Genomic DNA, 25,982 nt, shown 5'->3' on the forward strand with positions numbered 1-25,982 from the left:
CCTTTCTCTTTTTTTTAGTTCTGTTATTCTTGATGCTTGAATTTTTGTTCTTTTTTGTTCTTCTTGTTTGTTCAAACAATAGAATATGATTATACATATACTGAGGTTAGCAGATGCATTGGTTGGTACTTGGTACAATACTCGAGGCTGTTGGTAAAGGAGCCGCAGGGTTTGAACGGTTCCAGTAATGATTCTGTTTCCATTTTGTAGTTTTTTTCTCTTTCGCTTACCCAAGATGTGGATGGTTGGGGTCCTGCCAGTAGAACTTTAGCCACTCGGATTCTTGGGCATTGGCTATTGTTGACTCCTGAAAAGAATCCATCACAGAAAAACATGCACTGGTCATTCTTCTGAAAAATGTAACATGAAATATCATATGCTAACTGATTTCTATATATTCAATTTATAAGATCCCAGTGAATCAGAAAGAAGGTTATTTTATCAGAGTGCATGAGATCAGAAACGCATGTCTTTTGATGCACCTCTCATGTTGCTCCGTCTCTTGTCCACTTTTTCTTTATAGCTTGAAACGTTTTCAACGCACCGGTGAAAGGCTTTTTTTTTTGCACATCTGGACTTGCAGACGGGATGAACGTGTTTGATTTAGTAGAAACCAGCCTTTGGATAATGTTTTTCTAACATGTATGTCAGATTTTTTAGGGGTTATAAAATTTGACGGTCAATAATATACAGAATTTTCTCTACTCAAAAAATGGCATTTTTGTCAAAAAAAATACTATCCACGGGTTAGAGATGATGCTAAATACATCTATAGGGTCAGTTTTGGTCAAAACGACTCTATAAGTTTCAACCACAAGGTTTGAAACCCACGAGTGTGGCCAATTTTTTTTTTACTGAGAAAAACAGCCCCAAGATCAGAGACCTAGTCGTACTGTCTGCCATACTTACGGTTGTTGTCCTGACAATGTAAAACTTTGAGGACTTACCTCTTGGCATCGAGGGGTCACCATGCTTCGGCTTGCACGGAGAGTAACACCCATGAGATTTGAACGATACCGACCTAGTAGCCTAGGCCTCGTCCCACTAAGCCAAACCCATTGGGGGCAATGAGTGTAGCCAATTAGCTAATATATTTCATTCTTGCTGACTTTTTTTCTACTAAGAACGAGGGGGTGTTGCGTGTTCTTCCCCGAATACAGTGCACGCGCGTGTGTGTGTGTGGGGGGGTTGCACATATAACCTGCCCCCAATAACTTGTGACTCTCTCTCTCCCAAGCAGGTTGTATGTTACCCCCTGAACACGGGGCCGCGTGTTCAGGGGTCTGAATGAGTGCCACGTGGCACTCATTCGGCTGGTTGTGTACGGAGGAAGGAATATTGCAAAACCCAAGATCTTCCTCCGTGCATAACCAGCCGAATGAGTGCCACGTGGCACTCATTCGGACCCCTGAACACGTGGACCGTGTTCCTGAGGGAACATACACCACCCTCTCCTCTCTCTCTCTCTCTCTCGTTTCACTCAATTATAAAACTACTTTATTTCCTAAGACACCAAAGAATTGGTGCACCTACAAGAATTCCTAGACTCTCTCTCTCTATTTCTCTTTATATATATATATATATATATATATATATATTTATTTATGACCTCAATTTCTTTAAAAAAAAACTTACTATATAACTTTTTTTCTCTATCAAATCCCTCAACCAAAAGACAATTCATACAGAGATGTTGTGGCGGATCTAAATAAGATGCTGGAGTGTCGAGGCCCCCGGCCCGCATTCTCGTTTCATCTATAGTCACTAATCGATTACTAGAATTGAGGAGCATCAGATGTATATTTGTAGAGAAATCTTTTAATTATGTTGCCCAGGCTCTAGCGATGATAGGAGTCATAGGAGTCTTGTCCAGCACTAGAGTATGGAAGAATAAGCCTCCAGATTGGTTCCTCTCCATTTCAGATATGTAACCTATTATGGTTGTAATACTCCTGGTAGGGGTCTGTCTAACCCCAGTTTGTTAATAAAAATAAAAAATAAAAAATAAAAGAAGGCTCTTTTCTTTCACATTGGTGACCAGACAAGAAAGACAATTCAGTTGCACCTATCATTTTTAGCTTTCCTTTTCCTTTTAGGAGGAAGAATATGAGGAAGATGTGGCTTACTTTAATGTCCTGGTGGGTGCAGTCGAACATTTCTTCTAGTGGCAATCTATAAGAAGCAGAAGCTGAAGCTGAAGCAGGCCTGTCTGCCAACTTTGGCTGCTGCTGCTGCGGATTCAGTTAGTAGACATGAATACAAGTTGGCGTCAGAGATAAGTATCAAATGAGCATCTTCTTACCGTATGAAAAAAAAGAGAAAAAGAAAAAAGAGCATCTTCCTGTTTGGGAAATTATAAAAGGTCTAGTTACATGGGTACCTGAAATTTTTCATTTTGGAGGAACAATCTGGATACATGATTCATTTCATCCATGACAAGTGAAATTTGGTGCAACGGAGGTGGCAGTATGGTAGAGATGGGATTGGACGGCGTGCTGATATGGAAAGAAGCTGTTGCCACCAGACGTCGCATGCCAAGTTCCCTCTTTTCAAGTTCCTCATGCTCTTCACGCGTCCGTGGAGTGCAATGTGTTGACGTCTCTGCTATTTCAGCACTCTACAAACGAACGAAACAATACCCATCTCATTATTATTACCACCACCACCATTATTTTTTAATATAAGAAATTCCACTCATTCTTTGAGATTATAAGACTGAATTGATTCTTGATGAATTTATAATAAGATCATCAGTGTAACAGTTTCAGCTCAGGTCATACTGTATATAACCGATCGCCAGTTATATTAATCCCGACTGTGTTGTCACTTTGGGTCTGTGGAGTGGGGCGCACGCACACCTCATCAAGTGAGATATGCAGTGAGGAAATGCATATAAACCAATCAATTGGTTATATACAATATGGCCTGATCTGCTTTCATTTCACGTATGGTGTGCAATGTTTTTTTTTTCATGTTTCTCGGTAGGACAAGGGAGAGCATCCTCCCAACCAGACATTGACAGTCCTCTGGTTGGTAAATGTCTTGATGCGCCACATACCCACTTGGGAGTACACCCAGCTTTGACCTTGTAGCAAGGGACGACCCCGTTGGTTTCTAACTCTTAATGTCCTGTCGAGTTGGCCACATTCATGTGTCGCCCCGACCAAATGAGCATATGGTGCGCCATGTTTACAAATATACCAAGTGATTAAATTTTCTTTGCTCCCTAGAAAGGAAGAATTACCAAGAAAACCAAATTGCTTGCAAGTTCTCATCTTTTCTTCTTTTATCATGAAAATCACGACTTATATCACAGAAAGGAAAGTTCAAAATCTTCCTCCTTTCTCTTGGTTCCTTCTTATTTTTACCACATTGCATTATCTTCTCCAACATTTCCCGATGAAAGCGCAGGAAGAGGATTTTGAATTTACGCCATAAGTTCTCAAAACTGAAAAAAACTATGGTGGGTATGTGTTAGATGCACATTAAGTACCTCATCAAAACTCTTTCTGAATGGAGCAAAGCTGAAAGTGTCAGCTTTCATCATCTGGACATCCAATGACGTGTAACTTGAAATTGCAGCTAATGGGAGTTTATCTCTTTGTGTGGCTTCTTTGGAGGAAGAACTCCCGCTCCCACCCTCCATCCTATTATGATCAACAACCACATTGCTTGATTGTGAGATTCCTTTGAGCCTCTCAGATGATGGAGTCGTGCTATCCCCACTGGTGACCCTCTCAGTCCAATTGCATTGCCTAGGCTGGGTCTGATAGAAGATCTTGGAGACCACGAGCTCTCCTTCTTTCTCTTCCTCATGCTGGCCCAGGTGGTACTGGTGCATCACCCAGTTGGTCTTCTCAGGTTTCCTGTGTTTTCCAAAGTTTGTGTAGAGCACCAAGATCTTCTTGCAGCCTTTCTGCTTCCCATTCACCATTACAGGCCTTGTTTTGCCTGTCTTGTGCCACCTCGTTTCTCCTCCTTGTAGATCACATTTTGTTTGAACTTTCCTTCTCTTCCTTGTTCCTGTGGTGTATGCCTTTGAAGGCCTGTGGAAGAAGTGCCTGCTTAGTCCATCCTTAGTCACACCTGCACCAGGTTGTTGTTCAAAAAAGTGTTTACAAGCATATGAGAGAGAGAGAGAGAGAGAGAGAGAGAGAGAGAGAGAGAGAGAGAGAGAGAGAGAGAGAGAGAGACCAGGGAGTTTTTCTGGGTGGGTGTAACAGATCCCATCTTCTCCTTCAATGGTAGGGATGAACTCATCAATCAAGGGGTGGGCCTTTGACTGCTCGCACTGCACTTTTGCTTCAAGGTGCTCTATCAGCTCTTGGTCTGTCGGGTCAAATTTCACACCTGCAGGAAGTCCTACCCAATCCTGAAAGAAACCCACAAAATAAATGACCCATGAGCCTCCTTACAAAAATGTGTCCTGGAGAGAGAGAGAGAGAGAGAGAGAGAGAGAGAGAGAGAGAGAGAGAGAGAGAGAGAGAGAGCATACTGGTTTGCACTGCAGCTTGTGCCCACATCCTGGGCAGTGCTTGGATCCACACAGCTGGTGTCCTTCAAGTTTTGCGTCAATGAGATCGACATTACTAATTGAAGAAAGGTGGCGCTTCTCCATACCTTTGACAAAACCAAATTGATCACAACTACCTTATCATAATTCCTTGGTGTTCTTTGTTAACCATCAACTCAGCAGAAACAATCTCCTTCCAATTCCTGCAAAATTCATCAGCAGAATTCTCCTTCATACAAAAGTGGTCACTGAGTGAGAAAATTGAGATCAACCATCATCCAATTCAAGTGCAACTCTCCAATATCATGTTTTGCATCACTGTTATACATGGAAAAACAATCTTAATAACAGAATCAATCAACCAAGGATTTTGCATTCCGATCATGGATTTCTCATTTCAACCATGAAATTTCCAAAGAAGAAAATAAAGAACAGGAATCCAATACAAACATGAAGAATTCGAATAGAAACCAATGAGAGAACATGAAAGAACGAGTTGTTGGGGAAGGAGGAGAGGGAAGAGTGTGGAAGAGAGGAGAAGGGGGGAAGAAGGTGGAGAAGGGAAGGGGCGCTACTTTAACTGAAGCCACATGGAAAAGGAAAAGGTGAAGCAAGCATACACCTTTATGCTAAAATTAAGCAGGTGATGCACGTAGTCTGTATAGCGGTGAAACCCTATATATATTTTCTTTTTAATGGTTTTATTTTTCACCCCTAACAAAGCAAAAGGATAGGAAAAACAAAAAAAAATTGCACCTCTCTCACAAGCTGTTTTGAAAATTTAAACAGCACTCAGAAACTGTAATTGACTATATAAAAAGAGAAAATACCAACCTCACTGATGATAGTAAACTCCAAACCAGAAACGCTACTGTTACTGTGATTATTAATTTGTAAAGCAAAGTATAAAAAACAAGCAAAGAAATAAAAAAAAAAAGAACAAAAGGACTCACATGGGTTTTGATCTTTTGGTGTGAGAGCTCAGCTTGCGGATACCATCATTCTTTTTCCCATGAGGAGTAGCAGAAAACAGGGTGAACCTGAAGGTTGCTTGAAATGCAAGGCAATTGAGAAGTACACTTGATGGATCCAAAGAAAAATATTACATAGTATAATATAATGAAATGAGAAGCTTTTCTCTCAAGCATCGTATTATATAGAATTCCCAAATAAACAATATTTCTCAATATACTTAAAGCACTTTTTCTAACCTATTTCATTTATTTACAAGATCAATATAGATAAAAATAAAAGTATTGAGTTCTGGAGATAATAAATCCTCATTACTACATGATCATAGAAACCCACATTTATAAGCGTACACAAAATTCTTTGTTTTCAAATCCATTGTTCTAAACCACATTCATGCATGTACATAATATTGCTTTATTAATTTTATATAATAAATGATAATTATAAACACATCCGAAAAGGGAAAATCATTCAGCTTGACAAGTTTTCTTATTTTGTTCATTGTTTGTCCTCTTGTAAAAAAAGGTCAAAATAAAATTAGTGCTTAAAAAATTATTGTTGGTGACTATGTTTTGGTAAGGGAAAGACTAAAAAGGAATAGTGAAAAACGCATAACGATGCTTATTATATAAGGAATGATGTATTGTGGGGCTTGTGGGTGGTTCATTGAGTTGGGTATGACTGCTCTAGGAAAGGAGGATAAAGTTAGGTCCAATTAGTTCCACTGTTCATAACCTAATTATCTAATATTGGGAGGTTGGCTGCCCTCATACTCCATTTTCTTCTGGTTTTATGTTTTTGGCTTTCCTCCTCCCTCATTTGTCTCGGCTCGGCTGCATGCTTATTCGGCTTGGCAATTCTTTTGGTTGGAATAAAGTAGTATGATTGAGCTTTTTGACTCTTACCATGAAAGTTCGAAACCTAAGACCCAGATTTTGGTCCATAGACTAAAATCATTGCTCTTGTGATCGAGGTCCTAAATCATGAATCGCCTCAAGGCTCAGCAAGGCTTTGCTTGTGATTAGGGGGTGAATGGATCGGGTATGACCCGATCCCAACCCGTACCAGATCCTATAGGGTCAAGGTTTGGCTACAAAGAAGAGGGTCCAATTAATTATCCGGGTCGGACCCATGAGGTTCAATTATTAAAAGGGTCGTGTATGATTTATGAAATTTTTACCAAACCTGGGTCCCATCTTAATTGAAGATATACAATTTTTCAATGTAAAAGGCTTCAAAAATATTATTTTACCTAGTATGACCAGGTAGACACTCCAATTTTGACATAGTCATTTCATATCAAGAGTCATATCCCGAAATCCAACATTTTTTAGCCTATTATGGGGCAATTATAACTTCACCTATATTTGTAACAACATCCTCCAGATTTTCTTTCCAAAAGATTAATTAAACTATATGATCTTAACTTTTGAACAAAATAAAAATTAGGTCAATCTCACATCAGAGTCAAACATTATGACAAAAAAAGGTGATTTGTACATTAAAAATCATGTTTTTTAGGTAGTCTAACTTTGAGTGATTTTTTTATGATCAAATTTGGTTTTTTTTTTTTTAAATATAAATTTAAGTAGAAGATGTCTTTCCAAATCACAAGATCATATCCTTTCAGATTTAGACCGAAACCCATGCTTGAACTGCTCGCCGAACCCAAAATGGTTGTACCTAATTTAGCTAGATTGACCCCGTAGCTTCCCTACCTCCCAAATTGTCACTATTAGGGACCTCTGACCCTTACTACACTATATCAATAAGAGTACAACACCATAGACACATCAACCATAGGCCCAAGGTGCTCGGAATGACATACATGATCCTCTCACTTTCGTCGAACACCAAGTAGAGTGCTCATCTATTGCCAACCCAGGGCTCCCTTCAGGTCCATGTTTTGAGCCATCAAATTTGGTTTTTGGGGAGGATGCAACAAAGTGATATCAGACTGAATAACATATCATGAAGGGATCTCAACCCCTCTATGCTGATAAACTCAAAGAGATTCGCTAGCATGTTGAAAATGCCTAGACGATTACTGCATGAACCCAACTAAATTATTTTGGTGAACGCAAGAGATTACTGAAAAAATGTCTTTTTATAGCGTATTTAAAGAGCTAAATAAGACCTAGGAGCTCGACTAGATGCTCTCCACAAGTAAAGGCATAGCACCAACTAAAGTGCAATCTTCAACAATGGCAAAAGGGGACACCCAATCAAATAGATTCTCGCAGGGTCACAACATAAGTTTGTTGGAGACATGGGTAAGAAACCTCACCTTGAAGTCCCTACTTTTGCTAGTGAAAACATGCATGAGTGAATCTTTAAACTCAAGCACTTCTTTACCTGGCATAACATGACCTTAGAGGCACCTGTTATGAAAGTGGCCCCCCACCTTGAAGGTGGCATCCTTTGATGGTACGAGTGACTTAACCTCATACATGGGAAGCCAACCCACATCACATGGCTGCAACTTTGATGACACCAACCAAAATTTTGCAGTGTCATGCTTACGGAGGAGGATGCCCCTTAACCAGCAGCGAAGCACCCCTGTGTGTAGTAACGACCCAAAGTACCTAACCCGCAAGGATTGATGCACTCCCAAGTGTGCAAGGCACTCAAATCAAGCTACCCTTGGCTTGGCCTGACCAGTAGTTGAATACAACCTCTCGCCCTCTCCTGTTGCAACTCACAAACTTAGTGGTAGGCAATATTTTTGCGAACACGTTAGGGCCACCAATCAAAGTGCATGCAAGCACTCACATGCCTTCTATCTAACATGATTTCATGAGCAATACATTTTAGCCTAAAATAAGGGATGATTATGCTCAATAGGCTACCTTGGATTTGATTGGGCCACCGAGCTACAATTACCTTGACTTCGTTGCAATAGGTGCAACATATCAAAAGGTAGTATCTTGAAACTCTGTTGTTGCAGATCACGAGATAGCAAACAAGCCAAGCTCGTTACAAGTGGTGCCATGAGCTGTTGTCAAAATGCACAAACAAAGATCTTTGCCTCACTTTGGGGCCAAAGTAGTGCATAGAGTGGTGGTTAGTTACGACCCAAATTTTAGAAGTTGGGGCAGATCTGAGTTCCAAAATTGGCATGCCTTTCTTTGCAGGCAGTGAGGGTTGACTAGGCCTAGGTGGGACCCATAAGGGTAATATGCCTGCAGAGGTGGATTCTCCATATGTTAAAAAGTCAAAGGTCATATATGCTAATCTGGAGAAGGAAGAACTGTAAACACCCCAATTTTTTCAAAATGTTGTAAATATTTCCTTTTTGCCCTTGACTCCATTTTCTGAGAAAATTGAGTCGATTTCAATATAAATTTCAGTTATTCTTCGGATTTTCTGAAATAAACTCCATCTTTATCTATCTGACTCGATTTTGGATCTGGATCCATTGCCAAATTTTAAAATTGAGCCTCGTTATCCAATTTTCAAAATTAAAATTTGCAAAAATACCAAAAAGAATTTTTGAAAGGCTCAGACAGTCGATCCAGTGTCCGTTTGGATTCAATGATCTGTATTTCTCGGTTCGAGGTTCAAAAACTCAAATATTTTGTCAAAATTCGGATTTAAACTCGTTTTCTGAAGAAATTTCCCAAAAATAAACCTGAATTCTCAAAAAACCCTTCTTTTGTAGATAGTTATAATTTTAGTTTAAAAATCCCTTAGTTTTAGAATTTTTATTTCAAAAACACAAAAAAATAAAAAATATATAGAGAAAATAAACAAAAAAATCAAAATAGAAAAGAAAATTCATAAAAATACAACTTAAGATCCGCTTTTAAAAACCATTTTCGCAAATTAGAACCCCTTTTTAGAAAAGTTTTAACAAAAGGAGCATTGATTTCAAAAATTTCCTAAAACAAGAAGGACCCGATTCATAACTCTTCCAACGGTCTCCCTCTATAAAGGGAGACCGCTGGGGGAGGATAAAGGCATCCGTCTTCTGCCTCCCCATGTTCTCTTCACGATCCATTTTCCACCTCCGCATCTTTTTCCCTTCGATCAATTCCCGGCTCTCGACCTCGTTTCATCCCAACACCCTTCTTCTTCTCGATTGCTCTCCTTCCTCTTTCTTCTTCTTCTTCTGGGCATTACTGAAGGAAGATCGGCCCTGCAGCAAAAGCCTTCTCCATCCCCCCTCTCCTCCCTTCTTCAAAGACCCTGCAAAATAGAGGTAATTCTTCATCTGTGTTTAGATTTCTAGTAGTTATTTATGTTGATTTTGGATTTTTCATCCCTCCTTGCGTATCGGTGACTGACAATGCCTCGCAAGGGCATCACCGGTTCATTTGCTTTTCCTGAATTTTCGATTTTGTTTCTGTATTTATCTTATTTCATTTCTTTTTCTTTTTGCTTTTATGATTTCTCTCTTAGTTTATTTTATTTTCTAACCTCCATTAACGCACTCTGGAGCTGTGTTGGGTTGCTTCTAGCAATCTCAATCCATCCCTTGTGCAATAACAATGGAATCTACGATTCCAACACTTGCTTTCTATTTTCTTTTCTGTTTCCTCTATAAGATATTATGAGTTTCCTTCGATTCTTCCCATATTCGGTATAGCATAGTACCATTTCGTTGCTATCATTTACCTTTTCCTTTTGAGATCGTCCATTATATTTCATTTTTTTTTTTTTACCATAGGGCACCAAAGGCATGATCGACCTGCTTATATAGGGTCGATCTACCTATTGCCATGGCTATGGAGTGTTTCTGCTCCAACATTTATTCCCGTTTTATTTATAAACCGCTTCTTGATCTTGCTGATTTTTGTGTTTATTTGAACCAAGTCATGGCTTTAATCATCATCTCATGTATCATAATCCTGATTTGTACATTGTTGTCATTTTGATTAGCAATTTACCCTTGATTACCATATTTTGTTCGATTTTCTGTTTCATATTTGGTGTTTCTCCCTTTGATAGTATCTGATTATGCTCCATCTTCTTTTCAATATTCTGCTCATTCTAATTACATATGTGCTTCATCACACACGGTGGTCCTGCTTATCATCACTCGATGGTATTTATTTACTTGTCATTTTTTTTTAGCGGATGATCTGATGCATTATTCATTTGTCTGGCTATTCCTATTTTATATCTATCGAATTATGCATCATATATTTGAGCCCTCCACCACATTCTGCCTCTCTATCCAGTCTGTCGATTCATTTCTTCCACTTCCCAATTTTTGTGTCTCAAGGATTTTGACTTAATTTGTTTTAGGTATTTCCTTTTATATCAACTTATTCCCATGTTACATTCATTGAAGTTTGTGTGTCATCTGAATGGCCACTAATCATCACTGTGAATAGAACAGATCTGGAGGAATGTCACTCTTGTAACAGAGAGCCCTCTGGGCCCATTTTTTTTTTCTTTGTAAATATTATCGTTGCTAGGGACAAGTGAAGGTGGACAGCTTGGTTGTGGCTAGTCCCATCGCTGAACAGAGGTAAAAAGCAAATTTCCGTCATAAGCTATTCAACAACATTATTTCCTGCATGAATTTGGGTGTATTTGCCCTTTGCTAGAACGAAAGGAGTGAACAATCTGCTAAGGAGCGTGTAACGCCTCACCTGCTGAATCTGAAGGTTTGCCTCTTGGTTCCAATGAATTCCCAGGTTGCATCTTGCTTTCCCTTGGGGGAATTTATCAAGGTTGAAGATTCTTAGTCTCAGGAATAATATATCACCAGGGATCGTACTTCATGAGATTGGTCAATTCCTCAATCTAAGGATTTTGGGGTTGCAACAGGACAACCCAACAGTATCGTCCATTCATTACCACTAATTCACTTTAATCAGAGGATTTTGTTTGTCCACCTCATTGGCTGTGATTTTTTATTTATTTATCCATCGTGATCGTTTTACTGTTTTCTGTACCATTTCTCTCATTGATTTTGGGCCATGACTAAAGCCGATAGCAACCTCTGTGTAGAAATAATTTAATTGTATTCAGATGGTTTCTAATCATTATTGTAGTTGAGGTTACGCTTGGTTCAAAATATTTGTTCTGCAATTCACCACATGAGACGCAGGTCACTTTGAGGTGGTTCCAAGTTTGGTTTGTGATTATTGACAGTCATGGATAAAAGTTGAGGAATATGTGCTCTAAATTTAAGTGCGAAAGTGCTGAGGATCTTAATGATGACCATGGCTCCCTGTTGGAGACCCCATAAACTTATCAAGAATCAAATCGTCCAGGGATGCTGGAATGAAGAATTTCTAATATGTCCTAATAATCTCTGTCATTCGCAAATCCCTTGCAAAAACTCATTTCTAAGATATTGGATCTGCTGCAATACAGAAGATGCCCCACAATTGGAAATTCTGATCTATGGTTAGACGCAGGATCTGTTGAACTGAAGTCAGATGCTCTGTCAAGTTTGGTCTATTGCTTTGTTGCAAGACATACATTGCTCATCAATTAGATGTTGAGCTCTTCAGGTTTAAACATAAGGGTTTGAATATCTAATTTGACAAGGAATTTGGCTACTCATGATCAGCTGTTGAAGAGGAAAAATTCTCTTATGAGCAAGGCTTCAATAGCAGATTTCAGTTTACAAGCTTAGGAAAGAAAAGCTCAAAGTCACCTATATCATACAGAATATACTCTGCAATGGACTCAAGGGATGGTTGTTGAACACTTTACATGAGGATTCACTTTCCTCTTCTTGTTCAGCAAGAAGAAGAGTCGGGAATTATTTGGGTAGCTGGCTTAATTTGTTTTGTGTGTGATAATCTCTAGCCACTAATAAGCTCCACACACTTATCTTGTTCATAGCCTAATATACATCATCACCCCCTGCACAGTAATCATGTTTCCACCATCAACATTTTGTGCTGGAGTACATCCTACTCCATTTCATTTCATCATTAGCACATAACCTCTGTTGCACTTACACCCTTTTATTTTTGTCTAGTATATGACCTACAGCTTCAACCCTCTTATCTCATCATCTTCTTTAGCCGCACGACCGGTGGCTGCTACTGGTTGCTAATCACTGTAGGGTTTATCTGAGTTTACTGAGTTAACAATCACTGCAAACCTGTAAGGATTGCGATTTCCAATGGATTGTCACTCTTTGTTCTAGCAGTTTGTTATTATTCTGAGTTTCACTACTATTGCTGAGTTTAACAAGATCATAGATCATTTCCAAAATATGCCATGGATTTTCATTTTCAAATCATATGTTAAGCGTGAAACTCCTTACATTTACTCAGTCCAATTGAACTTATGTTCATGGTATGTCATTAAATTCTCAGGTTAAATTTTCACCTACATTAGACATAGCATCACATTTGCATTTCCACACTTTTTCCATTTGCACTTTCATCTTCTTCTTCACATGTAGCCCTCTCTATTGCTACATTCACTTCAGCCCCTACACAACACATCAATCTTCATCCACAGTCACACCTCTGTTGAACACCTTCACAAACTTACCTTCAGCTACTGTACACTATAGTAACATCCTGCCACATTCATTCCTGCACTTACCATTTATACCCTGGCATGCATTTCCTACACTTTATAATGCACAATATCATTGGAATTTCATCACATCATCATAGGCATTTGTTAAAAATTCATTTTTTTTTGTACATTTACCATCACTATCCATTATATTTTCCTGCATCTTATACATATGTTATCATGTGTATCCCAGCATGAACACCATTCATGTATTCTCATAGGTACCCTTTCATAAGCATTTCATTTAAATACATGTGCATTGCGTCATTTAGTGTAAATATTATGCTTAGATACATATGCATGTTTATTTCATTCAGTTTAGGATATCACATCTATACCTACTTTCTTATTTGCTTAGCTTACCATATATGTCCCCTTGTCAGCATATCCCTTTAGTTTCAATTTAACACCTTCTTTCCATGATTGATACTTTGTTTTATGGCTAACTCACCCTTTTCGCAGGAAACATGTGAAAAGTGTCATTCTTCTCTTTTAGTTTAAGAATTATAACTTCAAATTTCAATCTCAGAATTATAACAACTTGACATTAATGAGAATGTTACATTTTTTTTAGTCTTAGATAGAATGAATGAGCATGTAAATATCATAAATTACCTATTTCATCTCATTTTATCTCTTATTTTCAAAAATTCATGAATGAAAACATGAATGACACATGCACCATTCTAATAAGAGGTGATTAAATCCTAAGTTGACGATTTGTATCAATGGCCATAGTTAGAATGTGAACAAAACTTAAGATTTTCATCGTTTATGGAATAACACTGAATCCACAGTGGATCTTTTTAAAAAATCATCATATTTTCAAAAAAATTCTTCCTTTTTTAAAGTTTAACTTAAAATTAACTCAAGATATATATCAATGGCCATAGTCAGGATATATTGAGAGTTAATTTCGTTTTAAACTCTATAAAGGCACCAAAAATGTATTTTATTCTTCACTTGAATTAAAATATGATTACCATATAATACATTCAATGACCATAGTCAGGGATGTATTATATCCTCAATCTTATTTCAATTCACTTAAAGAATGAAATATGCTTTTCAAAATCAATTTTAAATTCTTTAAATTCATTCATCATTTAGGATAGAATCACATCATATTTTCAAAATTCTTTTTCAAAATCCAAGTGATTTTGAGATATATCTTCAAATATCTTCTCCATTTCTCAAATCCATCTTCAAATTTCTATTTCAATTCATCTTTTTATCTCATTTCAAAATTCAAAATTTAATTTCAAAGTTCAATTTGACTTTGAAATTTTAACTTCATTTTTATATTCAAAATTCAATTTCCAATTTGAATAAAGATTTCAAAGCTCAATTCAACTTTGGAATTCCAAATTCATCTTTCAATTTCAAAAATCAATTCAACATCTCAGATCAAATCTCAAAGTTTAATTTAAACTTTAAAATTCCTAATTCATCTTCTGATTTTAAAAACTCAAGCTTTAAATCAAGTTTTCATTGAGCCTTGATTCTCAAAATTCAAAAATCAAAGTTTTGAGATTGATTATGAATCTCAAAATTCGATTTTTCCTAAATTGTAAATTCAAATCTGGATTTTCAAAATCCAGATCCATCCCATTTTGGATCTTCAAAAATCCAAATCCCATCTACATTTCCAAAGCCCAGACCCATCTTTGGATCCCACATGGATTTCCAAAATCCAGATCCATTTTCAAATCTCTTCTGGATTTCCAAAATCCAGATCCATCTTCTAATTTCATATTGGATTCCAGATTTTGGATCCAACTCCATTTAGGATTCCAGATTCTGGATTCAACTCCATTTTTGGATTCCAGACTTCGGATCCAATTTCATTTAGGATTCAAGATTTTGGATCCAACTCCATTTTGGATTCAGACTTCGAATCCAATTCCATTTAGGATTCCAGATTCCGGATTCAGTTCTACTTCCAATTCTCATTTCCAAAACCAATTTCAAATCCATTTTTCAAGTCTAAATTCAAATTCAATTCCTGTCTTATGTTCTGAATTCAAAATTTCCTTTTTCAAAATCGATTTTTGAAAATCGATCCAAATTCAAAGTCCATTCTGACTTTGAAAATTCATTCTTATTTCAAAATTCCAAATTCTAAAGACTCATCTTTCCAAATTCTGATCATTCCGAGACTTGGGGATTTCAAGTCTCTCTTTCCAGATATATTTCAAATTCTAAGTTAGATTCAGAATCTAACTTTTTCAAATCAATTTCAAGTCTTTGAATCATTTCTTCACTCCATTATCACATTTATTTCAAAATCACTTGGAAAATCCCAAAATTCCAAAAATACTTTTTTAAAAGCATACATTTTTGCATTCGCACAAGCATGATTCATTGTGCATTTTTAGACTTAGAATGAATTCTTAGATAATATTTAGGCAAAGCAAAAAGGCATAAATTCGATCCTTGGTTCGATTACCTCTGGTAAAGGCGCTAGGAACGATCGAACCTCATACCGATGAGCGAATCCCATCTCTCCATTTTTTTCCCGCAAATTTTCAAAACGGAGGCGAGTAATCTTTTAAATCTTTTTCAAAATTAAGGTCAAGTGAGACCTTCGCAAAAGAACTCCTCTTTCTCTTCTTTCTTTTCTCTTCTCTTCTGTCTTTTATTTTCCCCTTCAAAAGGAAAATAGAGGTTAGAAAGGAAAAGAGAAGGAAGAGAGAGAAACCAAGAGGAAAAATTTTGCGATGATTACAGTTTTGGAGACCGTGATGAGACCTGTCTTCGTCCGATCGAATTTGTGTCTTTTGCTTTGCTTTGATATTATCTAAGTCTTTATTCTATAAATGTCAGCTTTATTTTCATGCAAACCTTAAGAGCCTAGACTCTGTCCTAAGCTGACATAATTCATATAGGATTTAAGTATGGTTTGGTAGGACCATATTGATGAGATTATTGCATGCTCACTTAGACTTAGGTCTGAAATACAACTCTCCTCAATTTTAGGGATTGAATGCAAAACAATGTATGCAAGTGTATGCTTCTCTTCATTTAAATTCTATCTCTTTAGGACTTGCATTAGAGCTTTCTTGTTTTTATTGTATGTTGAGCATGTTTTTGAAAACATCCCTACCTATATTGTCCTGGTCTTCACGTTGCTGGGCTATCTCACTGAACCATAGTTTAGGAGAGAGCCTCATAACTGAACCATTTATTTGGGTTAGTGCCCCCCTACCATGTACCTAAGGGCCACAATCCGAGGTATATCAGTAGGTGCTCAAGGATGTTGGGAAGCCATTACCTTAGAACCAGAGAAATAATTTTTATGACACGTACTTCGAGCTTTGACTTGAGTATATCAACATACCTTGATTGGAATCAGATGATCTAAATCTTAGAGTTAGGATTAAGGTCCTATCAACCATTTCAAATATTGCATTTAGAGTCAGCTTTAGGGAGTGTTGTTTTGTGCATCCTTGTTTGTACATCTGTGATTGCGTGATATTTTATATTTTCTTTATAATTTCCAAAACTCTGGGTATATATTATTCAAAATTTCCTCTTTGTTTTTAAAACCCAGGTGTATTTTTCTTTTCTTCTTATTTCTTCAAAATTCTTTTGATCCTGCCTGCAATTCTTCAAATTTTAAATCTTTACCATCTATTTTCAAATTCTTTTCCCTTCTATCTTTTCAATGTATCTTCTGATTCTATTTTTTTGTTTATGTTTTCATAAATAAAATCTCTTTCCGTCAAGAGATATCCTTTTTCAAAATAGCATTTTTTCCTTCGTGTTTTAGTTGTTTATTCTCCCTCATGGAGTAACAATGCAATTGTCACGAATTCTGTGATGACTCAATTCCTAGTAATGGGATATCATTTTTCAACCTATTCAACCAGATTCCTTCTTTTGTTAGAACTTTTCTCCCAAATTTTCTTTAGTCTAAAACCTTCACTTTTCTCTGCAGAAGGCATTGGTATTAAAAAAATGGTTCAGACAAGGATAGGAAATGAGACTTTTCAGCAATACAGTGATACTGAAATAGAAGGAATAAACTCTCCTTGGTCATCCAACGGACAGAGCCAGGACAAAGGAGATGATGTTGATCCAGTTATCTACAGTTTGTTCCAGAAGATGATGGCCAAGATGGTGTCAGATCAGGCCGAGGTTAGTCTGAAAAAGGCAGTCCCAAAGAGCAAACTAAAAAAGAAGGCTGTGAAAAAGCACGTCAGAATCATAAAAAAAAAGATGCATCCGGACAGTACTTCTGAGGGGACAAAATCAGAGGAAGAAGAATTAGAAGAAGAAGAACAGTCTGTGTTCAGCCAGAATCCTCCGCGGCAGTTTGTAAAGATAGCCGCTGAAGAGCCCAAATCTGTCAACAAGCCCAAGTCTGGGATTCCAGCAGAGGACTCGATGCACGAGCAATTGAAGGAGATTACTCGAGCAATCAAAGACATTCAAGCCAAGAGTAAGGGCAAGCAGACCTACACTGGCGAGGATTTCTACGATGGCCTAGATGGGAATGATAACCTAGAGAACCTTCCTTGTAAATTCCTCAAGTTTGACGAAACCGGTAATCCAAAGGCTAACTTGGCCACCTTCTATGTGGAATGCATCCGTTTCAGAAAGGACAACAAGGCTTTGTTCATTTGCTTTCCCCGTAGCCTAGAAGGTATAGCGACCAGGTTGTATGCATACCACATCAATCCTATCGAACTGCGAGAGTTCAATAAGGTGGTAAATTTGTTCATCGAGTGCTTCTTATTCAACACTAAGGCTTCACCTACACTCAATCACCTTTACAAACTGAAGCAGAATAAAAAATGAAAAGGCCAGAGAATTCATCCACAGGTGGAGAAGCACCTGCAACAAAATGAAGGTTCCCATTCTCAAAGAACATGCACTACAGATGATCCTCAATAATTTCAATCAACCCCTAAGGAGCCTTATCGCCACTACCTCGACGAAATCCTTCATCAAATTGATTGAGCGAGCCGAATGACTCGAGGCAAGAATGGAAAATGGGCTCTACGAGGGCATGCCTCTGGCCAAGAATATTCAAGACCAGAAGAAGAAGGCGCAGTTCGCTCATTCAGCTGATACCTCCAGCAATAATCATGGCAGTAGCAGCAAGGGAAATAAAAATAACAGTGGCAGTGGCCCGAAAATAGATCAGAACAAGTGGTAGAAGGAAAGGTTCTTTAATAACAATGACAAACCACTTCTGACTGACCTCCAACAAAAAGGGGATCTTCAAGAAAAGCCCAAGTACATCAAATGGGAGAACAATCTAATCTTCACTCTTTTAGATCAGTCTTTGGAAACAATTTTGGAATACATGTTAAACCATGGGATGATCAAACTCCCTAAAGTCGCGGATCCTCCTGTAATCTTGGAAAAATTTAAAGACCAATTCTGCAAGTTCCATAGGACAACAGGGCACGATATAGAGCACTGCTTCATCCTCAAGCAACTGATACAAGACTGCATTGATAGAAATCTTCTGGTGGAGGTCGAGGAAGAAGAGCAGCCAGCAGTCCTGACCGAGCCATTTTCGGACCACTCAAAGAATTGAGGATGCCAAAGTTTTTCTTCGCTTTCATTCCTTTTTGTCAGTCGTCTTGTAGAGGCAAGTCAGCCTAGTCTTTTATGAACCATTTTTGTCAAAGTACTTGTAATAATTCAGTTTTTTATCAACCTTTGCTTATAAATGAAATGCCAAATTTCTTTATATCTTTGATATCCAATACTTCTTTCTTGTACCATACTGGGGCATTAAATTCCTTTTCTTTTCAGAGAGAAATGATATTACCTATGAGGGTTTTTCAAAAATCATGAAATTTTGAAAGTTTCTGCAAAATCTTCATTATGATAACCAAAAAGTTTAAATATTTTTTGGTCCAACCTTTGTCAAAAATCAACCCTCGTGTTGATCTTCTTTTCTAAAATTTGTTTTGAACCATTGTCTTCAAAAATCAACCCTTGTGTTGATCTTATTTTCCAAAATTGGTTTCGAACCATTGTTCTCAAAAATCAAAAACCTGCTGTTGATCTTCTTTTTCAAAAAAAAGGTTTTCAAACCGTTGCCTTCAAAAAATTGACCCTCATGATGATCTCTCATGTTGATTCCCTTTCGAAGATCAGCTCTCGCGCTGATCATTCTTCTTGCGGTTGATCCTCTTTCCAAAAATGATTTCTCACTTGTCTTTCGAATGCACATTTTCCTTTCACTTTGAAGATCCCATATGCAGGCAGGATCAGACAAACTCATTTTTCTCAAATCTTATAAATTTTCAGTTAATCTTGTTATCTTTATTAGTTTCATTCATTTTATTCATATTTTTATCAAGTTTACATCAATTTTATCAAGTTTTATCAATTTTTCCTTAATTTTATTTTTACTCTTTCAGGTTAAGGGATAAACCTGATGCCTCTTTTCCATGAGGTATTTCCTTTCCTCTTTTTCCCCCTCAGGTTAAGGGATAAACCTGACCCTTGTTCTTCGAGGTGTTCCCATTTAGGATAAGGGATAACCCTGAGACCCCTCATAGGAGCAGTAATGCTACCTATGAGAATTCTTTTTCAAAACAAATTTTCATCAATTTTCTTAATTTTCATCAAAATTCTATCTCTTTCTACCCCGTTCAGGATAACAGGTTAATACTGAAGATTGGACTGCATACAGCTAACTGTGCTGGTCCATCTAAATCATAAATCATAAATCATAAATCTTGTCATATCCCTTCTAAATTCAAGTCTCAGGTTATCTCTTTACAAAATCTTCTCTTTCCCTTTCAGATTAAGGGACAAGCCTGAACCTCGGCCTTCGAGGTATTCTTTTCCCTTTCAGGTTAAGGGATAAATCTGAATCATTTTTTCCTAAATTCTCATCAAATGTCTATTCTATTTCCCATTCAGGATAAGGGATAACCCTGAGACCCCTCATAGGAGAAGTAATGCTACCTATGAGAATTCTTTTTCAAAACAAATTTTCATCAATTTTCTTAATTTTTCATCAAAATTCTGTCTTTCTACCCCGTTCAGGATAAGGGGTTAATACTGAAAATTAGACTGCATACAACTAACTGTGCTGGTCCATCTAAATCATAAATCATAAATCTTGTCATATTCCTTCTAAATTCAAGTCTCAGATTATATCTTCACAAAATCATTTCTTTCCCTTTCAGGTTAAGGGACAAGCCTGAACCTCAACCTTCGAGGTATTCTTTTCCCTTTCAGGTTAAGGGATAAACCTGAATCATTTTTTTCTAAATTCTCATCAAATGTCTATTCTATTTCCCCTTCAGGATAAGGAATGATCCTGAAACCCTGGCAATCATTCCTGCTTCGATCTCCAAATATCTGAAGAATGTCGATCTCCTTCCCGACTCTCAGTTGGAAAATCCAGTGCTCGTACTGATATATTTTCAAAAATTCAGTGCTCTTACTGGTATGCTTTCAAAACCCAGTCCTCAAACTGGTCATTTTAAATTTTTGATCTTAGATCGAACCAGTTTTCGAAACCCAGTCCTCGAACTGGTCATTTTAAATTTTCGATCTTAGATCAAACCAGTTTTCCGAACCCAGTCCTCGAACTGGTCATTTTAAATTTTCAATCTTAGATCGAACCATTTTTTTCGGAACTCAGTCCTTGAACATGTCATTTTTCAAAATTTTCAAATAAAGAGCAAGTCCATTTGAAGAACCCGATCCTCGCACAGGTTATTTCTCAAAAAAATTCAATTAAAGACCAAGTCCATTTGAGGAACCCGGTCCTCGCACTGGTTATCTCTTAAAATTTTCAACTAAAGATCAAGTTCATTTGGGAAAACCCTCGCACTGGTTATTTTGCAAATTTTTCAAATCTAAAGACCAAGTTCATTTGAAAAACCCAGTCCTCGCACGAGTTACCTCTCAAAATCTTCAAATCTAAAGATCAAGTTCATTCACAAAACTCAGTCCTCGTACTGGTTGTTTCATAAAAAGTCTCAATCTTAGATCACATCAGAAAGGTTTCAGCTCCTTTGCTGGTTGTTAAATGAAAGGTCCCAGTTCTCACTGGTCGTTAAATCAAAGGTTTCAGCTCCTTCGCTGGTTGTTAAATGAAAGGTTCTAGTTCTCACTGGTAGTTAAATCAAAGGTTCCAGCTCCTTCGCTGGTCATTAAATGAAAGGTCCCAGTTTTCACTGGTCATTAAATCAAAGGTTCCAGCTTCTTCGCTGGTCGTTAAATGAAAGGTCCCAATTCTCATTGGTCGTTAAATCAAAGGTTCCAGTTCCTTCACTGGTCGTTAAATGAAAGGTACAAGTTCTCACTGGTCGTTAAATCAAAGGTTCCAGCTCCTTTGCTGGTCGTTAAATGAAAGGTCCCAGTTCTCACTGGTCGTTAAATCAAAGGTTCCAGCTCCTTCGCTGGTCGTTAAATGAAATGTCTCAGTTTTCACTGGTCGTTAAATCAAAGGTTCCAGCTCCTTCCTTGGTCGTTAAATGAAAGGTCCCAGTTCTCACTGGTCGTTAATTCAAAGGATCCAGTTCCTTCGTTGGTCGTTAAATGAAAGGTCCCAGTTCTCACTGGTCACTAAATCAAAGGTTCCAACTCCTTCGCTGGTCATTAAATGAAAGGTCCCAGTTTTCACTGTTTTCTAAATCAAAGGTTCCAGCTCCTTCGTTGGTCGTTAAATGAACGGTCCCCGTTCTCACTGGTCGTTAAATCAAAGGTTCCAATTCCTTCGCTGGTCGTTAAATGAAAGGTCCCAGTTTTCACTGGACGTTAAATCAAAGGTTCCAACTCCTTCGTTGGTTGTTAAATGAAAGGTCTCAGTTTTCACTGATCGTTAAATCAGCAATTCCAGCTCTTTCGCTGGTCGTTAAATAAAAGGTCCCAGTTTTTTCTGGTCAGAACTTCCAAAATCAAAAGTTCAACTCAAGGTCTCATTAAAATCTATATTGAGTGATTATTTCACAAAGAATTCTTGAAAACTTTGCCAATTTGCTAAAAGCATTTATTGATTCCAAACATTTTACTGCACAAAAGAATCACGTCAGATTACCTCTAGTACTCTTTCCAAAAAGGGGAAACTTTTTGCGAAAAAGGGATAAAATTCAAATTTTTTCCTTGTTGATCAACCAAAAGGATGTAAGAAATATCCTCAGTATGATTAGCGAAAGAAATATTCAATGATGTTGAAAAGCCAAAAGCGAATTGATATTGATCATATAGTTATGGCGCATGTTTTGAAACAACTTTCTAGCAATCAGGTAGTGGAAATATCCTGAGCGATAAAAAGAATCCACTCAATCCATATCTCCTCATCCGTTTAAGCTGTAATCAAATATCTGCAAAAGAGATCTCTCAATTGTCATCAAGATGAAGACGAATATGCGAGCTAGACCCCCGGGGCCAAAGAAGATTTGAATCATCTCCGAGATGAAGGAGTTTGTGATGGATCCTTCCAGGGAAAGTTCTGATCGCCATTAAGATGAAGGCGGATGCGATAAACCTACCGACAAACCCTAAATGATATTTGATTTCTTCTATCATCTAAAGATCTTTTTGAGCTAATATCATCAGTATAATTTCCGAGACAAAAGAAGGATCAGAACATCTCCAAGATGAAAGAGTTTGTGACGTACCCTTCCTTGAAAAAGAGAGAAAAGTCAAGACATCTCTAAAAGAAATGATGATGTAAAAACCCGAGAAAGTTCAATGACTCAAAAAGAGTGCAAAAAGATTATCATGGAAAAACACCCAGATATCAAACTGTCGAAATTGTCAAAAATCATCTTTTCTTATGCGAAATCCTTTTACTAATATCTTTTCATTACTTGCTTTTATAAAATTAAGAATATTTCTTCTCTTCTCATATCAGAGAAATGGATAGCTTCTTTGGAGAAAGTCATCAGCGCTAAAAATTTGAATTTGACTCTTAAGACCGAGGAGTTAACCTCGTTGGAGGAAATACTCTAGGTAAAAGAGGGAATATCTTTCACACATATGTGCACCTTCTCAAGTATTTGAATCAATTACAGTTTCATCTTATTGGCAAAATTTTCTAGTTATTCAAAATTAAATAAATGCTCAAAATCCATTTTGATACGACCTAGCGTTGTGTACATTTTCAAGAAGAGTTGCCTCATTCAGGAGAGGTATCTCTGTTACGACAATGAAGACATACATGATACTTCAAGAACAAGGTTTTGATGATGAACAAGTGAATCAACTGCATTTCAGCTAAGGCAATGAAGAAAGATGACAAGAATTGAAGAATTTGATGAAGAATCTTTGAAGACTAGTGTGCAAATGTTAAATTCATTAAAAGTCGTATATTCTTGCAAGAGCCTTAATTATAGTGAATATTTCGGTTGTATTTCACCTAGAAAGTCTTTAGAAAAACTTTTCTAAAAGAACCCTTCATGAAAATCTTTTTAGAAAATTCTTTATTTAATTTTTCGTGTTTATTAGTCGACCAATAGACTCACCAGTCGACTAATCCTTTCGCGCCAAATTTTCTAAACAAAATATCATTTTTGTCAAATTAGTCGACTGAAGGTTTTATCAGTCGACCAGACAAAATGTCTGTTTTCTGAAAATTTAGCAGCAGTCGACTAATGATTTCATCAGTCGACCGGACAAAACATGTATTTAAAAAACAATAGCAGTAGTCGACTGAAAGGTTTTTCAGTCTACTGATGATATTATCAGTTGACTAACTTTTTCTCTAGTCGACTAAGTTTCAAAACTTCAAATTTTCAAACGACTTGATAAACACATTAGTCGACCGACGATAACTGTCAGTCTACTAATAGCTAATTATCAGTCGACTAACTACTGTTCTAGTCGACTAATTTTACCGTTTTTTCTGAAACTTTTAAAAGGCATGTCTTTTCATTTTTCAAATATTTTAATCGTTCAAAATGGACTGTTTTGACACCCTTTCATACCCTCAACGTATGAAATCTTTCAACTATAAATATGAGTGCATTCCACACTCAAAAGCAATCAAATTGAATACAATTACATTGAATTACTCTTTGCTTTTCACTCATATTTTTTTTCTCACTCACTTGATATTTTTCACTTTAGTTTTTCACTCAAATTCCTTTGAGAGACAGTGAATTCGTGAGTTGAGTATTCCAACAACCTCAAAAGCCAATTGCATCTCACTTGCATTCATAAGAAGGGCTCATAGGTTGTTTTGTAAGTTGTTACTTTTTTTTTTTTGTAAAAGGAAGGACTCCTTGGTTTAAAAGAGGTGTTTGCTTTCAGTAGGTGTGTTACTGAAAGTGGGACCAGATTTGGTATGTATGATCTTGTAGTTACACAAGGTTGATAGTGTAAATCTCAAACGGGTTTTGCTTGGGGACTGGATGTAGGTCGGGAAAGATCGAACCAAGATAAATTATTGTGTTCTTTGTGTGTTTGCTTTGCGAATTGCAAAATTCGTCAAAATTCCGAAGACGATATTTAAAAGCACTATTCACCCCCCTCTAGTGCTCATTGCCTCGATCCTACTGCACTTTCATTTAGTATCAGAGCAGGTTTGCTATTATTTTGATTTGACCATCATCTAGCATGGCAACAACATCATCTCAGCACAAAGAAGGATGCTCCTCTGTTCGCCCTCCTCTCTTCGACAGAACAAACTATGGATACTGGAAAGTGAGAATGACAATATTCTTACAATCCATGGATCTCAAAATTTGGACAGTTGTTTCAGAAAAGAACCAAATGCCATCAACTGATTTCAGTTAATGGACCGATGAGGAAAAGAAGAATGCTTCACTTAATGCCAAAACTATGAATGCATTGTATTGTGCCGTTGATAAGGTAGAGTTCAATCGTATCTCTCAATGCTCTACAACAAATGAAATCTGACATACTCTTCTCGTGACTCACGAAGGTACGTCAAAGGTAAAGGAATCTAAAATCGCTTCTTTAGTTCATAAATTTGAATTATTTAAAATGAAGCAAAATGAATCTATATCGGACATGGTAACAAGAATGACTGATATCACTAACACTCTAAAATCCCTTGGAAAAGAATATTCACAAGTGGATTTAGTCAGAAAAATCCTAAGGTGTTTAACTCCTGAATGGGAGAGAAAAACCACAACTATTGAGGAAGCAAATTATTTAAACACTCACTATTGAAGATTTGGTTGGTAACTTAATGGCATATGAAGTTCAACTTCAAGACAGACAAGAAGAACCCAAAAAGAAATCTCTTGCTTTTAAGGCTACTTCTGACTCTGAAAATCCAGAAGAAGATGAAGATGAAAATATTGCCCTCATCAAAAGGCAATTCAAAAGATTCATCAAAAAGGGAAGATTTCAAGGAAAGGTAAAGAAAGTGGATTCTTCCAATCCTAATGAAGTCAAGTGCTTTAACTACAAAAAGGCAGGACACATCAATAAAGATTGTCCTCTTCTCAAAATCAAGCCCAAGGACCAATTTAAGAAGAAAAAGGCATTTCAAGCATGTTGGGATGATAGTGACTCCTCTTCCGATAAAGAATCAAATGAAGAAGTCGCCCACATGTGCTTTGTAGCACAAGAAGACTCGACAAGTCAATTTGAGTATGATGATTTATTAGAAGCATTTAATGATTTATATGCTAAATTTAAGAGTCTAAGTTCTAAAAACAAAGAGTTAAAAACTAAAAATTCAACTCTTGACTCTCAAAACAAAGTGTTACTTCAAGAGATAGAAGATCTCAAGAAGAAAAACTGTTGTCAAGCATTTGAGATAAAAGAAATTGGAATTAGAACCAATCTCTTACAAAAAGAAATAACTAGTCTAAAAGAAAAATCAAATGATCTTCTTTCTATAGTGACCAAATTCACAAATGGTTAAGAGAATATAGAAAGACTTCTTGGTTCTCAAAGATGCTCGGTTAATAAAACCGGATTGGGATATAGTTTTTTTGATACTCAAAATAGACCAAACTATGTGGTGAAGAATCAAAGATAATATTCTCAACCATTTGTTCAAAGAACTAAATTTTCTAGTTATAATAGAAAT

The 25,982-nt window shown here is 37.0% G+C and overlaps 1 protein-coding gene across 1 annotated transcript; it reads right to left on the reverse strand.

Moving 5' to 3' along the window:
* Positions 1-226: 226 nt before the first annotated feature.
* On the reverse strand, positions 227-9,500 carry LOC149830091 (NAC domain-containing protein 75-like). The gene is made up of 7 exons (XM_090015374.1): positions 9,404-9,500; positions 4,496-4,620; positions 4,195-4,372; positions 3,494-4,086; positions 2,381-2,617; positions 2,127-2,231; positions 227-307 (listed from the first exon to the last, which is right to left on the reverse strand). The coding sequence occupies exons 1-7, from the start codon at positions 9,498-9,500 to the stop codon at positions 227-229; spliced, it is 1,416 nt and encodes a 471-aa protein (XP_089871500.1).
* Positions 9,501-25,982: the final 16,482 nt, after the last annotated feature.

The sequence above is a fragment of the Nuphar pumila genome, chromosome 8 (assembly GCF_984573655.1).
Source record: "Nuphar pumila chromosome 8, dmNupPumi1.hap1.1, whole genome shotgun sequence".
NCBI classification, from domain to species: Eukaryota; Viridiplantae; Streptophyta; class Magnoliopsida; order Nymphaeales; family Nymphaeaceae; genus Nuphar; species Nuphar pumila.